General features: G+C 44.2%; 1 protein-coding gene across 1 annotated transcript; it reads left to right on the top strand.

Moving 5' to 3' along the window:
• The first annotated feature begins 6,455 nt into the window (after positions 1 to 6,455).
• Positions 6,456 to 16,241, top strand: LOC149277038 (caspase recruitment domain-containing protein 14-like). The gene is made up of 19 exons (XM_089503162.1): positions 6,456 to 6,666; positions 7,386 to 7,523; positions 7,853 to 8,169; positions 9,043 to 9,183; positions 9,497 to 9,613; positions 9,715 to 9,840; positions 10,204 to 10,356; positions 11,834 to 11,922; positions 12,435 to 12,511; positions 12,695 to 12,758; positions 12,919 to 13,108; positions 13,953 to 14,079; positions 14,273 to 14,510; positions 14,742 to 14,817; positions 15,055 to 15,139; positions 15,227 to 15,400; positions 15,484 to 15,605; positions 15,682 to 15,797; positions 16,034 to 16,241. The coding sequence occupies exons 1-19, from the start codon at positions 6,456 to 6,458 to the stop codon at positions 16,239 to 16,241; spliced, it is 2,769 nt and encodes a 922-aa protein (XP_089359288.1).
• The last annotated feature ends 960 nt before the right edge of the window (positions 16,242 to 17,201 follow it).

The raw sequence follows: 17,201 nt of genomic DNA on the forward strand, positions 1-17,201 counted from the left end.
AACTCTATCATCTTTATTGTTTATTTTCCCGGACCGCCGCCATCTTGCTTGATGGCGAAGATCACCGGCAGCGGCGGCTGTGACCGCTCTCCGGAGCGGTCACAGCCCACCCAGAGGTAAGTGTTTGGTGTCGCTGGATGCCTCCTGATTGAGGCATTCCAGCGACACCATTTAAGTTTAGGAGGCGATCGTCGATCGCCTCCTAAACGCTTTTAAAACGGGCGTCCGCCGCCATACAATGTATGGCGGCTGTTGACGCCCCGGGGAGGGGCCAGACATGGCCCCCGATGCCGATCTCGGCGTTACTGAATGCCTCGACATCGAGGCATTACAGTAACGCCGTTTAAGCGAAGAAAGTGATCGTTGATCACTTTCTAAGCTTATTTTATTTTATGACGGTTCAGGACCGTCAAAGGTCATTTAGCGACCTTCATGTCATGACGGTCCTGAACCGGCAAAGGTCGCGAAGGGGTTAATAATACTGGACAGCACTCCAGGCTGTGTTTAAATATAAATCTTGTATGTAAAGCTGCTGCTTCTCCAGCTGCCGGCAAACAAACAAAACACAATGTGGAAAACTTTATTGAAGACCCAGCCTTCCCTTGCAGAACCGCATAAACGGGACGCCTGAAGCCACAATTTACTGCCACTAATCCTTTTTAATAAAATATGCAGATTGAAACAGAGTAAATCACACAAAACCTTTACTTTATCTCTGGATAAGTAAAAATTAAGTGCCAGGAAACAGATGACCAAATACACACCAGGACAGGCTCTGCCACACCAACACCCTAACACTCACACCTGCAGACTGCTCTCCTCCGACATGTTCTTCCAGCTGTCATGAGCTGTTCCGTGTGAGCCCCCCCCCTTGAGCGGCACATCGCGTCTTCAAAGGGGCGGCACGAAGAGCCTCACTGAGGCACCGGGCTGCATTGGTGCAGGCACACCTGCCGCTTTAAAATTGGCCGGCGGAGGCAGACTTAGGGGCGCTTTAAAATTTGCAGCTGCAATGGCCGTTTTGTTAAGATTCAGGGCGGCCTGGGGGGTAACTGCCCCCCCCGCCCGTGGTTGTGCCACTGTGCTCCGTCACGGCAATGTGGGCCGTGCAGCCCGGTTGCTTATAGGCCATGGACCGGTACTGCTCCACGGCCCGGTGGTTGGGGACCCCTGCCAGTTGGCTCCAGTGCTGTCTCAGTGACTTGGATCTAACGTATGGAAGGGGTGTCTCTCCCGCTCCGGCTGGGTCTTGCTGGGACTTGGTTATTCTTTTCGTGGTTTTCTAAGGTTTTGGGCAGCCGCGCAGCTTCTTCCTGCGACCTTTAATGTCAGGAGTGGCTGGGAACGTGATCTTATTCCACGGGGCTCGGCGGGTGACGCGCTCAAATATGCAGCCATTAACTTATATAACAGCCTGAAAGCTGCCGCTACAACGAGGAAGAGACGCTCGGTCGCATGGTGTGCGTGTACGGGATATATATATAATGCATGGCCTTTAACCCGTTAGGGGCCAAATGTCACTCAGCTGAGGCACACAACACCGGGGGAACGCAGGGATCGGTAGCCGGATTTACAGAGGCAGTTTTTTTTTTTTTTTTTTTTTTTTTACTGTACACGCCATCTGCCCCGGGGTACGTCTGTGACGCAGATTCCGATTCCCTCGGCTCTAAGTGTTGCCCAAAATACATTAATCTGGGTGTTCCCCGTTCTATATGTTCAGGAGCGCCGGTCTACGCATGACATGGCAAATTGTTAACTATTTATTAGTAGTTCACAACCCCGTGTTGCTCCGGCGAGCGTCTTTATCCGGCGGGCCGTGGTGTGTAGGAACCCACGTCATGGAGTACTTTCATATATTTGTCATGAGTTTAACGTTCTCGGTGAAGGGCAGAGGGGGGCTCTTTACTTACCCCCCAGGGCCAACACATTTGGCAGAGCGTTCGTGTCCGACATGCATTTTCCAATTAACACTAGAAAGATTATAGAAAGGACCCAGCCAGGGTGTAAGTGCTAGCCATTCAAGAAGACCCCTGGTGGTTGGATGTGGAATGACAGGTAAAAATGACAAAGGACTCTTATACATTTCAAACCAGAGCAGCATAAGAGGCGATTGTCACGCATTCTCTGTGTAGCCTTTGGGTTTTCGGGGATTTGGTGTAGCCTGGGGTGAAAAAAAAACAATTTGCCAGAGGTTAAGAAAACTGTAATGGACTTTACTTGTCACGAGCTTACATGTCCATAGTGTCCCGAGATAGGACCTTAACAACTCCCCCCTCTTACTCTCCTATATGTATTGGGGCGAGGCGATGCACCTATAGACCCATTTTCCAAACATAAGCAGATGTTCTTCATAACTGCAGTTGCATGATGGGATTTGTAGTCCGCAGCCTTTAGAGTCTGACAGGTCCCGGAGGCAGGATTAGCAACCAGCAGAACTGGACTGGTTACCTTCCCCTCTCCTCCTCCTCCACCTTAATGTCAGCGTTGGCTTACAACACGGCCAAGCAATCTCAGTCCGGCCCCACAAGGGCCACAGAGAGGAGAGCAGCTCATGAGGTGAGTACGACCTACCTGAGTCTGTATGATCTTCTGTTGGGACCATTAATATATTTGGTGTATTTCCTCCTCATTGAGGCAATCACTACTTCAACCCTTTTTGTGTTTAAATTCCTGACGTTTTGTCATTATGTGTAGCTGTGTCTTGCTGTTGTGTACGTCGTCTCCCGTGTTGCGTGTTTGTACCTGCTCTTTGCGATTATTGTATGTATTATCTATACAGAGAGGGTGGTGGATAAGTGGAACTGCTGTTCAGCATTGGTGGTAGAGATTAATAGAGTGAGGGGATTGCTGATCATTCTGAGCTTGTTGGCCACCGAAGCAGGTGGCAAATGCCAATTGTGGCACCCACAAAACCCCAACCTTAAGCCCACAACTACCGAAGGGTTAATTAGAAAGCAAATCTAGTGCAAATTGGCCAATCAACAGATGTGTACCATTGGTTGCCATGGTGACTGCTCTTTTTTCCCCACTTTGGGCCAGAATTATTCTGTATAACTTCCTATGTCTCATTCTACATGTACACGCGCTCTGACGTTACGGGTAAAAAGTGATGCCGAGGCAAAGTGTGGTCTTATTACCATAGCAACCAACAGAATCCTCTAATCCTCAGCAGGATCAGTCTGGATTTTTTTAATTTATTGTGTTTTTTGATTATTTTGTTACAATTTATATAGAGAGAGAAAGATAAAATTCCCGAAGCAGGAAACTGAGTGTTTTTCTTTTCTCTGAAAGGAGGAAAAGAAGGATAAACATCAGGAATGTGTACTTTGTGCGGGACTGTTGGTAGAGATTTAAGTGTTGGTTACAGATCACTGTTATGATTCATCGCGCGCTTTACACAGAGGGCGGACTACGGGTGAATAGGTGGTGCTGGCCCTTTAAGGCCAGCGACTGCACGGATCTAGCTGGCGGCCGCACGCTGCCTGTTCTCATCTGCAGTACTATCGGCCCTCCCGGCCACCCGATGGCCAACCTCTCTCGTGTTAACGAACCGCGTCTACAATAAACTCAGTGTCGAGGCTAGTCGTCTTGGCTTACGTGCTGGCCATCTGGCACGCAGTAGGCTGCCGGCCGACAGCTCACCCGATGAGCTTCTGCAGAGGCAGATCAGCCGCCGGCTAGTTAAGTCATTGGGTCATTTTGATAATTAACGTGCCAGGGGCCGCCTCGTTCTCCCCAGCCCGGCCCTCTTACGTATTGTTACAGCAGTGATGTTCTAGTGACTTCGCCCTGCCTTTGGAATCCAAACCCCCGACGCGTTTTATGCACGGAGTGGCAATCTGGCAATATGATGAAACGGTTACACGGAGGACACCGCTTACGGGCGGCACGTTTGCTCAACATGCTACAAACGGTATTATGCCACAAATACATCGCGGCTCGTTACTCGTGTTTATAGGAAACAGAATTTCCCGGCCTTTCAGAATAATTCCTCCCCGGTGCTGAAAATACTTTTTATTTATAATAATAATGATATATCTCTTGGAACGAAGTACCGCTTCACCACCCGCTATGTCTTTATAAGAAGCTACGTTCATTAATTAACGCTGTACAACGTCATGCCACACCGGGCGAATGCTTTATATAGCGCCAGCAGATACCGTAGCACCGTTACAGAGGAGTAAATTAAAATCACGCAGAGTAACAAACCGGTACAAAAGGAGAAGAGGGTCCTGCCCTTGTGAGCTCTAGTAGAGATTGAAAACCTAGAATGCTGCCGCGCATATCAAGCCGTCGGCCACGCTAACCCCGTCAGACGGCTGCTGGCCTTAAAGTGGCAGGGCCGGCTCGTCGTCATCGGCCCGGCCCCGGATCCTTTTAGACGCGTTGGGTTCTGCAAGCGATTATGCTGTAGAGTCGGCTGCGGTTGTCGCTAAGAAGACGTATTGGACGCGTTGGCTGCGCTTGGGTTGCGTCGGCCCATTCCACGCGCGTCGGACGATTCGTTTATTCACCGCTCCGATGAGTCATTTAGTTAGTAATTCACGTTGAAATCTGGATCGACGTCGGCGCTCTTCAGGAGGAACGAGACATTCCAAAAATGTGTTGCAAACCCTTTGAGGTTTATTCACTGATTTAACTATACATTGTACAGGGCTGGCCCAGCTCTTCCTACAGGAGAAGCTCGCTGGGATTATTCCTTCATCAACGGTGTGTATTCTGAGATGCTTAAAGGGCGGTAAATGCCCTGCTTGCTTGGAGGTGATTGCAATTAAATGGCCAGGGGCTTACGGCATTTAGGCGAGGAATTTAAACGGGGTTAATGATTTCATTGCTGAAAAGCTGATATTGTGCTAATAAGATCTAGCACTGGAGGAATAACCGTCTCTAATTAACTCCGTTCCCTTTTGCTTGAAGCTGTCAATCAAAGTGCTTCCAATGAACTCAATAGGAACACTTTCTCATCGATGATTGACAGTTTAGGCAGCCAATCAGGCTGAAGTATTTTGAGTATTATTATTGAGTATTAGCAGAGCCAGAAAGTTTAATCGCTAGCCCTTTTTTTCTATAGCGGTGTCAGAAAAGCTAAAAATAAATCACTTAACTCTTTTGTGTTTGTTTTGTGGGGTTTTTTTTTATCTTTTTCGTCTGTTTGAGTTGTTTCCAAGTACCCGCAACTTTTTTTTTTTGCTCCAAGTTGACTGGAACTACTTGCTTACAAAGTAGACAAAACTCTGATCTGGTCGACATCTCGTAAGATTCTGTCGTGGAATATTTGTCGGCTGAAAAATAACAATTTCTATTATTAGATGTTTTTGTTGTGTCATTTATGATACCCAGACCCTTAGGGGCAGATCCATGACCAGATCCTGGTCATACAGGTCACTTTAGTTGTTGTTTTTCTGTTTTAAAGCTAAAAAAAAAAAAATCTGCTGCTACGGCAACTTTTTTTGTTACTGATTATAGGCGAGAAGCACAGCAAGGTTTAATATCATGCCTACAGGTTCTCTGCATAACCAGCAACGCATATGTTAAGCTGCCAGAAGTGTAATGGTATTGAGACTGTCCGGAGCGCATTAGGACTGTTGACAGCTATAGCGCAAAAACCTTGAGACTTTTAAGGTATGGCAAGGTCAAAATCAAAAGTGAAAGTCGTGTCTTATCTTCACATCTGACCTTTGTGCCGTAGTAGGAGGCATTTAGCTGTCAGAGCTTGGAAATTACACTAACCAGGTGGGGGAAATTCATAGCTCACTACCTGAGAGTAACCGGGAACCGCCGACCCACCGCAGAGGTATCTGATATTTTCCTTTATTGCTCTAGAAGTGGAACTAAATATTTTAACAATAATAATAATAATTTATTTTTTATTCTGCCGGTGAGTCCTCCAAGCCATTATTTTTTTTTAAAATGTTTATAATATAAATATATATAGAATTTTATAATATTGTTGTTTTTGTTTAAATCTCGCAGATCGCTTATTCACAAGACGAGACGCTTTAATGACCCGTAAACCTTTTTTTGGGGATGATGGACTCTTTGATTTACTTCCTGGGATTTCCGTGCATTCTCGTTATTCAGGAAGAGAGCAGAAATAATTTGCTTCCTATAGCTGGAACGTAACCGATACTGCAACATTCTTTTGTCGCGTGCTTACAAAAGAACTGATTTCCAGGGATTGCCACCAATTCTGTCTGCGCTTCTCGCTAGTGTCTGCAAACTGATACTGGAACAGCCTCCCGACAGATGTGGTAGATTGATACGGTAAAGGGAGTTTAAACCTGTATATATATATAGATGATGGTACTTGGATGACCTGGAATGAATTTGGCGGATTAACTATTCTCCTTTTGTCCCCCAGGGTTGGCGTTGAGCTGTGACGTGGTAGACCACCAGGTAGACCACCACGCACGCTTCCTTCCCGCCAAGGCTTGGAGAGCTTAGTTTGTTTGACAATGTCGGCGAGTTGGAACGGCGACCCAGAGATCCTCGATCTGGGGGAAGAGGAACTTTGGGAGATGATAGAACAGCACAGGTGTGTAATCGTGAAAAAGCTGTCCCCGGATCGTCTCACTCCGTACCTGCGCCAGGCCAAGGTTCTTGACGAAATGGACGAAGAAGAGATTCTGCATTCTGCCAAGTTCTTCAACAGAGGAATGAGGCAAGGTGAGTGCGACCCATCCTGTGAAGGTCTTCTACTCTGGAATCCGGTTTCTGCTTCCTCGTTATAAATTCATGTTCGAGTGCGAGGTCGGAGCGTTGGTACATTAACCAGATAAATGTCATGTTTCCACTCTTTGGATAATACCTTGAAAGAAGTTAAACACGCATGGGATAGGCATACGGCTCCTGAACCTAAGACGAGACCAACGACTGATTAAGGTCTAAGTTTCTACATCATGGGCCGAATGGGTCTCATCTGCTGTATCTGCTCGGTATTTCCTTAGGGGTGGCGAAATATGGTGATGGTTTAGTTTTACCCCCCCCCCAAAAAGGGGATAGTAATATTTTGAATGTCACATGGGTACAAACGTGTCATAAACTTGAAACGTGCAATTAACTCGCCCAATCGACAGTTTATCAATCATTCAAATATACGTTCTTATGACTGGGTGTGAGGCGCTGTCCACAAACCCTCCCACAGGAGCGTAGCCATATTACCCTCTCTCTCTGGGGGTTATTTACTAAAGCGAGAGTTTGCAGGAGTTTCAACTCACTGAATTTACCAAGTTGCAGGTTGTTGTTTGGTTTTCCTGGGAACACTTAATGGTCATGTGACATAGAAGCAGTCACTGATAGGTTGTTGCCATAAAAAAACTGAAAAGTTATTATATATGTTTTCAACGGCTATGCTCATTTGTCTTCAATGGCCCACTATATTCTAGGACGTCTCTTGGACGTGCTCCGAACCCGCGGGAAGAATGGAGCCATTGCCTTCCTAGACAGTCTGCTCCTGGTCAATCCTAAAATGTATACCTTCATCACTGGAAAAGAGGCATCCATGGACCCAAACAGCTTTAGCAGTAAGAGACGGGAGAATGTGGCGGGGTCGGTCTACGGGCTACTCTGCAAAATTGGAACATGAAAAGTATTTGTAGACCAAGTTGTTTTTAAATAATAATAATTAATATTAATAATATATAATTGATATATAATTAATAAAATATAAAAAATTATTTATATAATTAATATATAATAATAATTATTATTATTATTCCAATACGACTGTGCATTGAGTATCATGTCAGTAAATTTAGGCACAGCCAAGAAGATATCTGGACATTAAGAGCAGATGAGCTACGTGTGGTCTTCCCCTCTGTCTCTTATATAATTTTGTGTTTTGACTCCGCAGAACTGATAGATAGCAGCCAGCTCCATGCCTTTCTGTTGAATTCCCTGCAAGAGGAGTTGCAAAAGGAGAAGCAACTGAATGGGATTGTCGTGCATCACCTGCGCGACCTGTTGAAGAAATTAAAGCGTCTGGAAGCGGAGAAGGAGTCCATGCGCAGCATAGAGACTGAAAACCAGAGACTCCGCAAGGAGATGGATGAGCAGAGCCAGATACTAAGCAAATTCAAAGATAAGCAGTATGATCTGTCCATGCGCTACTCGCTTGCCCTACAAGAGAAAGACACTTTGCAGACCAGGAACCATGAGCTGCGGGAACAGGTCAGTCATGTAAAAGAACATACATGATCCTACTGCTTGCCCTGTGGCCACAACCTCAGTCCACAATACTCGTATCATCAGGGAGGTCCGTCCACCTTAAACGCTCCAAAGAACTTCCCGTGTTCTGTTTGAGAGGGCGTTATGGGGATCTTTGTATCACAATTAGTATGATTGTAGAAGGTTCCTGTTACAATCAGGCTGTTGTCAGAAGACATTTTTAACTTTGTTCTTCACTAAAGTACTAGTTCTAGCCTCAGGAGACGCAGGATCTCCACACTTGGATTATAAACACTCAGGGCTTCCACTCGCTTGCAGTGAGTCCGAGATTACAGCAGACAGGTAGAGAAAGTCCTAAAGGTTGAGAGTCATTGTATTTGGCATCGGGTGCTCCGTATTTCACAACGCCTGAAACGTGAATGGGTGTGATACGTGTTTACCAGAAGTTACTAGTTTTATTGATGCTTGCATTAATCATGCCTACAAAAATAGTCTGCTTTTGACTCGGTCTGATGCTTTCTGTACTGCTGACATGAGGCATCCGAGCTCGAAACCCTTCCGGCCGTTCTCTTATGTTACGTTTCATTCCGGTTCTAGATTCAGCTTCAAAAATGTAAATTACTATAAACATGGCTTAAAAAATCTCTATCAAATCAAATAGCCAATAGCAGCACACCACAGGTGATAAATAAAACCAGTAAATAAAATTAACATTTTCCCAATATAGTATATGAGCCTATTTAACCAGCATAGATATCGCTCCCACCGTTACATCTTTCTGCTGTCTCCATATTGCATTCCCCCCCCGCACATGTATTGTTAAATATCTCTATACAAGGTGTGTAATAAGGCCATTTATTAAATGCCCCCCTGTAGTTACATACTTTGAGAGAGGAACTCAACAGAGTACGGATGGACCTCCAGATGGCTCAGAGCTGGAAATCCCAAGCGCAATGTGAAGAAAACCTGATGATGTTGAGGAAGGAAAACAATCAGTTGCGAGAGAGCTTGAGGCAGGTGGGTCCATGTTTGAAGCAGGTGGGTCCGTGTTTGAAGAAGGTGGGTCCAGGTTTGAAGCAGGTGGGTCCAGGGAAGCTGGGGACCATTCAGCTCTTGGTACATGGGCTCCATCTATAGTTGTTAAATATCCAAACTGCCCAAGCTGGTGACTATTGTAGATTCGATTGTTGGCAGTTGACCTTCTTCAGGCCGGAACGCTGCTAGCAGCTATAATTTCCGTTCCTTTTCACCGCTTTCTCTTTGCTTCTTCTACTTGCTGTATAAACGCTCGTTCTGCTGCATACATCCATGTTGGTCTTGATCTCTTCAGATGCCTCTGGACACAATCAAGCAATCGGACCTGACTCCAGAAACTACACAGGAGTTGATGACGCAACTGATCTGTACAAGGGAGAAGATTTCCTCTTCCGAGACCTTGGAGAAGTTGGTATGTGGAGCTCGTATTCCAGAGCCGGATGTTGATGGTCCATTAAGTATCTACAACCAGTATATTTACACTATGATAACTGAATGTTACTCTTTCTACAGTGGCAAAAGGAGAAAGAAGCCATGCTCCAGGACAAATGCAACATTCAGGCGGAGAATGAGGTCCTAAGAAACAAAGCAGAAGTATTTCACAACCAGCTGTCAGAGTTGCAGAAAGAGCGAGACCAGGTATCTACCAGAGGTCAACATGCATGCATCGGCGGGCCAAGGCTTCAAGACAAATTTAGGACCACACTATCTGTATTCTGTATCTCTGGGCTTTTAAATTATGGTGCCGAGCCTCTCCCTCTTGGGTCATGAGCATGCCCACTAGCACAGGTCACAGGAGCTTCCCCTGTTCTGGATGTGACCCGACCTGACCGTGCAGAAGACAGCCGTCAGGCAAGCGAACAGTTAGAAGAGACAACTCTCCGGCTAACCCTAACTTGGCTGCCGCAAGTCTCCTCCTGCCACTTACAGTAACGTGCTGCTGTTAACTTTTTTCCTAGGATGCCCTCAGTCATGTATGTTTCTCTTGATTTGCCTGTATAGGCTTACAGATCCCGCGATATGGCCCAAGCGCAGATTAACCACTTTCTTGTGGATATGGACTCCTTGAGGCAACAGATAATGGAACTTACGGACTTCAACTCTGACCTCAGGCTGCAGGTTCGGAGTATGGAAGCGCAGCTACAGACACATAGGGTAAGAGTACTCATTCCTGGGAACTTCCCAGGGTAGGCTACCCGAAGCTGTCCCACTTCTGGGGGAATGGTTTCATTATGGGCGGAGCTAGCTATGAGTATGGGAGGGGCTGACCTTACATGTTGTGATTTGGGAGGGGGAGTGGGTGTGGCCACATATTGCTCTCCTACCCAGAGAACGAAGAAACTGACTCAGAGACCAGGGAGGCAGTGCTTCACCCAGAGACTCCCAGTCAAACCCAGAGAGTTTCCAGTAATGACAATCGTATGCACTTAACACACCTAAACAAACAGAAACACACGCAAATATCCCCCAGGGAAACGGGACGTAAACAAAAGAAATGTATCTATAAAGGCATTGACCAAAATCCCAGCACACCCTCTGATGCAAACTCTCAAATATAATTTAGCGGTTTATAAGGTTTATTCATAATCTGCGAATAGCATCAGCTTTAAACATTGACCAAGGACTTGTGCTTCTGTGTGTTTGCACAATAAATGCATTTGCTGCTTTAACTTCTAAAGTAAATACAGGGCTTTGGAAGTAGTGCTTTTAGTAGCTGAACAGGTCCAATGTAAAACAAACGAATCGAATGCACACAGTGTACATAACGTATAAGGAATAAGTAACCTTTATTTATAGGGCATCAGCGGATTCCATAGCGTTACTAGAATAAGGGAAGAGTAGAAATAACCAGTAACATTAAAATTGTCAACATACAATGTGACGGTAAGATTATACACGTTAAGAAATACTGTACAAAAGGAGAAGAGGGCTTGTGAGCTTACAATCTATTAGAGGGTTGAGGGGAGAATGAGACAGATGGAGAGAAGGGAAGGAAATCGTATTATCATTTTTTGGTGAGAGCCTGCGGCTTTTGAGTTCTTGCGATGTGGTGGACCAAACCCATGTAGCTGAATTAAGGAGGGCTACTCTACACCCATGGACTTCACAAACTAGCATCCAAGTCAGAAAATAGAGTGAAACTGACTTCCCAAGGGGTAATAATCATCATATATATGGGGCCAACAATGTCTTTGCACGTTCCGTATTGCATGGGGTATGAGATTAATTATTCAAGTCAAGTGCTGGGAATTGGCAGAGAGGAAAGAACAGCAAGTCCTCACCCCGTTCTTCTGTGTTCCTTGGGGCAGATGACAAGTTGCCCACACTCCCCTGAGCTAAAGAAATGCACAGAATCCAATCAGAAGCAGAGACTGGTCCGAATGGATGCCATATTCCCCTCTGAAGATGGAGACAGGGTGTCCAATTCAAGCTTTTCTGAGGTACCTACTGTTATTTTAACCCAACGCGTGTGCTTTTGTCTAATGCATCTTTTACATTTGACTGTCTATTGTGTTTCTTTTCTGTTAATTCGTCTCTGTCGTATATCGGTATGTATACTTTGGGAGAAAGGAGAGAGTGGAGAGATGTGATCGAAAAAGTTCAACACATATGTATTTTGTTTGTGTTCCAGTCCTTGCATGATCTGTGCATGCAGAACAGCCAGGACCTTGGGGAAAATACCCATCTTCAGGTGGGATATCTTAAGGAACTCTCCAAAAGGTAACTAAATGAACCCATCCCTCAACCAACATAGCAACTAAGGAATTTAAATAATATATTCTTTTCAAATTATACATCGCCACCTGTTGTTAAACCATAACTACCATAACCCGTTTCTTACTCATCTCTTTCGTGAGTTAACCCTCCGGTATCCGTATCTGCGTAAAGAGAATGTATACAGGCTCATAGTCACTTCTAAGGCTACTGGATGAAAGATTTGTCAAAAAAGAGAATCCAAACGGGGTAAATGCCAACGTGTGCTGGTAGTCCACTGCTTATCTTGGTCTTGGCTTGTCTTGCTCTTTGTGAGTGGTCTAACTACTAAGAGGAAGCCACATAGTTGGCCATTCTGCTTGGAGGACCACTGGTTAGGATGAAGGAACCTAAATTCCATCACCTAGTTAATTACTAAGTCTTGCCTGGTTAGTGTTCCTCTAGGACTGTCTTGAGAACTACTGCTGTAGAAAGCAGATTGACACCAGGTTGTCCTTAACCACGTCTTTTTACCATAGCAGCTCCCAAGATCTCCCTGACCTTCTTCAGAGTGAGAAAGCCGACACAGACTCGGAGTTTGAGGAAGACAACAAAGGTGAGGATTTATACATTTTGTCATTTAGTAATTTATCTCCAGCAGCTGAATATTAAAAGCCATTCGCTTGCAGATATAATTAACAAATAATATATAACTATATATGACAATCACATTTTAATTGCATGACTTGTTTTTAATTATATGCTTCCTTGTTTCCATTGTTCTGTTCTGTTCCATCAGGTGTGTCGATGCTGCCAACCATTGAGATGGTTGAGAGCGGTGATGGCTCCAGTTCTCTTCCAATGTAGGTAAACTGTGTCCCAACTTTGAACTAAATTTTAATTATGATCTGGAATATTTGTATGTAAATTAATTGGCTGGGTGGATGGGACTTAGCACTTTATGTCACTTTGCACTCCTGCTTGGAATTGACTAATTTGCCTTTGCCTCCTTCTGTCTTCCAGTTCCATGCCGCGGAGACGCCATGCACAAAGGATGACCAGCCGGACCACCATAATAGCTTTCCAGGGTGATAACCTCCTTAAGCAGATCAGCATCATTGGGGGGAATCGAACTGGAATTTTCATCCACCATGTGACCAAAGACTCTGCAGCAGACGAGATGTCATTGATGCCGGGATATCAGATTACAGCCGTGAGTTTTGTTCACCGACACAAATTCTTTTTTTTCGGCCACATCCAATACTGTTTCCAGGGCATTTTTGTGATAAAGAACACCTCTAAACACGCGTCGTCAATCGCTAACCTGGCTGAGTATTTTGGGACTTCTTGCTGGTAGGAGCTGGAAGGTGGTTCTCAGCCTTTTCTCTCCTTTTCTTGTGTGATTTCTGAATGTCCGTAACCAGCTGTTTTCTTTTTGTTTTGAGATCACTTCCAACCTATCCCTGTTACCCTAAAATACATTAATAAAAGCAGAGCACATAATGTCATCCTCTCATAACCGCATGCATTTATTTTTTATGGTTGGAATTTTGGGAAAACGGGTCGTAGCGACTGCGGTACCCGTTATTTTCTGTAGCTGTTCGACCGACGGCTGATTGGCTGCGATGGTGATGCCCCCCCATTGTATTTGCTCCCAAATGGTAAAGGGGCTCAAGTGAAGATCCTATCATTTGTCCACCAAGAACCCTCTCAATGTCTCTAAGCAAGCAGTGCAGAATGCCCAGGGAAAGCAGCTTGTAACTGCTAAAGCGCACGCTGCTTTCTCAAACCTTTGAAGGCTTCGCAAAAATAACTATAAAATGTTTTAATAAATTCAAAGGCAAATATTCATTAGAATACTTTAAAATGGATGACATGGTTTCATATTTTAGGAAATTCTGTATAAATTAGTTTATTCCCTAGTGAACCATTTCCTATGCCTGCTTTAAACTCCACGCTATGGATCAGGAGCTTGGCTAATGTACAAACACTTACAGAGTCTTGTCAAATTATACCTTTGCCCGTTGTCCTTATTTAGGAAATTTGTGCTCTTGCAGGTGGATTTCAATGTCATAAATCCTACTTATAAAGTGGACATGGCAGGAATGACATCAGAGGACGCTCATAGCACCCTGAACAGAGTCAACGGGTTCTGTTGCCTCTCCGTACGATGCAAAATAGATGGTATTGATATAATTTGTATGTCTAAAAAAGTTCCATTTTGATATTTGTATTTAAATAATATAATTAATGACTAATAATTATAATAAAGATTCTAACAATAAGTATCACGTTATATTGCTACATTTCATTTACTAAATATTAATATTATTAAATATAAAAAAAATATTAATAAATATTAAAATTCGCCTTTCAGAATATCGGAGGCTGTTACGGGACCTAGAGAATGGGTCTGAGGTATCTGGAGACTCTTTCTATGTCCGCGTTAACCTGTCCATGCCAGGCCGTATAGGGGGAGGTCTACAAGTGACCTGTGGCGAAATCCTTCACATTAAAGACACCATGTTCAAGAATCGCTGCCAATGGTTTGCTCATAGGGTTAATGCCTACACCTTGAAGGATGGAGAGTCCGGGATCATACCCAACTATCGCCAGTGAGTAACCGAAACTATCTGTTAAGACGCACGTTCCTGTCACTCACACTTCACTTATACCTAATGGGGATGTATATTTAGAGTAAAAACAGAAAAAATATACAGATCCCCGTTGTCCATAATATTGACAGGGCATATTAATGTAGTCATTTTGGATACTTAGTATTATTGTAACCTTTCCATCATCAGCATCGCTTTTGCTTTCTGATATCTCTCTTTATCGTCGCTTAGGGCTCAGCAGCAGCTAATTACCTGCGTCCAACACATGACCTGGCAGATGACCTGGCAAAGTGCAGCTTGGCGGAAGGTAAGCTCGGACTTCATTTCATTCTCTTCGTTGCTCTGAACACATAGATAGCTATGGACTTTGACAATAATAGAACGAGATAAAAATAATCATCTTCTCCAAGCGCGCACTCACTTTATCACCTTCTCCAGGCTTAACGAAAATATTATCTAGACTCCTTTAAACAACTAATTCACTTTTTTTTTTTTTTTTAATCTACATGCCTTCGTAATATTCTCCACTTTAAATCCCCCGCAGTGTCGAAAGCAAGTGCGTGTTGTGAGTACAGACCGGTGCATCTCACACCTGCTCTGGGCATCTCTGGATTGTGGAATTTGTGAAGGTAATTCTAATCATTCTGGTTGATCTACGCAGTAGAGTTGGTGTTTGTCTAATAAAATGCGCACATTTTCTTTTTTTTTTTGTCCAGATCCTTCCTCAGGTTCCACACTGGGAAGAAGTTGCCCCACATTGATGCCGTACACCTTGGTGACCCACGTAACGGTTACAAGTCCCCGGCCTGTGTTGTTTGTTCCTTCTCTGCTTGGGAGGATCCTGAGTGATAAGCTCTGTACCAGCAAGGACTTCATGAAATGCGACACAGGTACCCTCACCGTGATAGTTATGTCAACGCGGCGTCTCCTCAGCTGAAGAAAGTATTTGCTAACCCTCTGCCGCTTGTTGCAGAGTGCCTAAGCGATGCGCAGTACGCAGCGAGGTATCAACGCGGAGAAATTATCGGGGAGAAAGAGGGGGAGAAGGTCCGCTGCTGCTTCACCAGGCAGAACGTAGAAGCCGTGGCCCAACAGGTACAAAAGGACAAAGACCTGAGTTATGCTATTTAAAAGGTTTTCATATGTTACTTAAGACTGTTCTTCCTTACAGAACGCGCACTGCCTCTTGGAGCTCGGTCTCTCTTGCGTCTCCGTGCTCCTCCGGGCAGGAATATACCCAATCATCCTGCATGTCCCACTGACGGAGAAGAGCACAAAAAAACTAAAGTACGTTGATTGGTATAAAAGTGAGGAAGGGGTTTATAGACATGTCGCGTGCGTGGGATGGTAATGGTGATGAAGTTACCACCATTTCTTGACTGATTTAAGGGACGGCCATGATGAATGTCTCTAATAAGAAGTTGATGCTTCCAAAGTAATGTCTTCAAATAAATATTTTGATCCTTGGCCAAAAAAATTCTGTGCTGATAAAGGCAGAATGTAATTCGTTAATTTCTCTTTAGGAAACTGCTACATTGGTGGAGGAACTGCGAAGACCTGCTTCTGGAGTGTGCTCACCGGGAAGAAACTGAGTTAGACTCGCTGCCCTGCTTGTACCGCACGGTGGAGCCAGAGAGCTGGAGTGACACCGAATCTTTGATCAGCAGCGTGAAGGAAGCTGTCACAGACGAGCAAAAACACGTTGTGTGGCTGGAGAATAAGCAGTGCTGACCTTTTGGCTTCTACAACACGGAACTTCCTAACTAACTAGGATTTCCTTGTGCTTCAGCGCAGAGATACACACCGAGTAACGGTAGCTTAATGAACATACGCGGCTATCATCCTCCAGCTTTTGGTTAACAACATATACAGATACTTTACCAGTCTTCAGCTATTGAAGAACTACAAACCCTCCGTTGTTCCCCAGCTAACAGGGTACTCAATGGTTAACCAGAATGGATATTGTGGAGCCGACTAAGCTAAATGCTTTTCGGAGATTGACCCAGAAAGAAAGAGCAGCTCCATTCCCAATGAGACAACCAGCTCTGGAGATGATACCAAGCGTCCTCAAGAATGTTGCCAATGGTCCAAGTTGATCCCAAGTGCACCTAAGGAGTTGACGTGGCCCTTGGGTCCAGTTTAACTGGACAAGCATGTGTCTAAAAGTAACGTAACCACTTTAAAAATGAAATAGTAGATCATATTATTCTAATATCAGTCATATCACTTGCTTATATAGTTATTATGGTCCTGATAATAAGATATTGAGCAACTGGTAATAAGCATATAGTACAAATAAAATGTTGAGGTATAAATGACACTGGTTTAAAATAGTTTCAAGTGTTTGAAAAAGAAAGCAAGGTGCTATATCACTCCAATAAGCTATATTGTATCAAAATACACGTTTTCTATTCAGCTCTATACAATCGAAAATAACTTATACAGTTCATTAATCTCCCTGTATCACTTCTAAGCAACGGTTTGAGGAAGAAGGGAGGCGGGTCTTATAAAACCAAAATGGCTGCATGCGCACAGGGATTCAAAATCAACAGATAAAAAAAAAAAAAAAAAATAAAAAACTAGCACTTAAATACTCCCAAGAGCACTTTATATAACCATGTATGTAAATGTGAAAAATTAAAGCAATTAAGGCATATTTCCCTTAAGCACTTAAGCCATACAACTTGGCTA

Source organism: Sceloporus occidentalis, unplaced genomic scaffold (assembly GCF_023333645.1).
Source record: "Sceloporus occidentalis isolate IW3139 unplaced genomic scaffold, rSceOcc1.0.p SCAF_221, whole genome shotgun sequence".
In the NCBI taxonomy this organism is placed as follows: domain Eukaryota; kingdom Metazoa; phylum Chordata; class Lepidosauria; order Squamata; family Phrynosomatidae; genus Sceloporus; species Sceloporus occidentalis.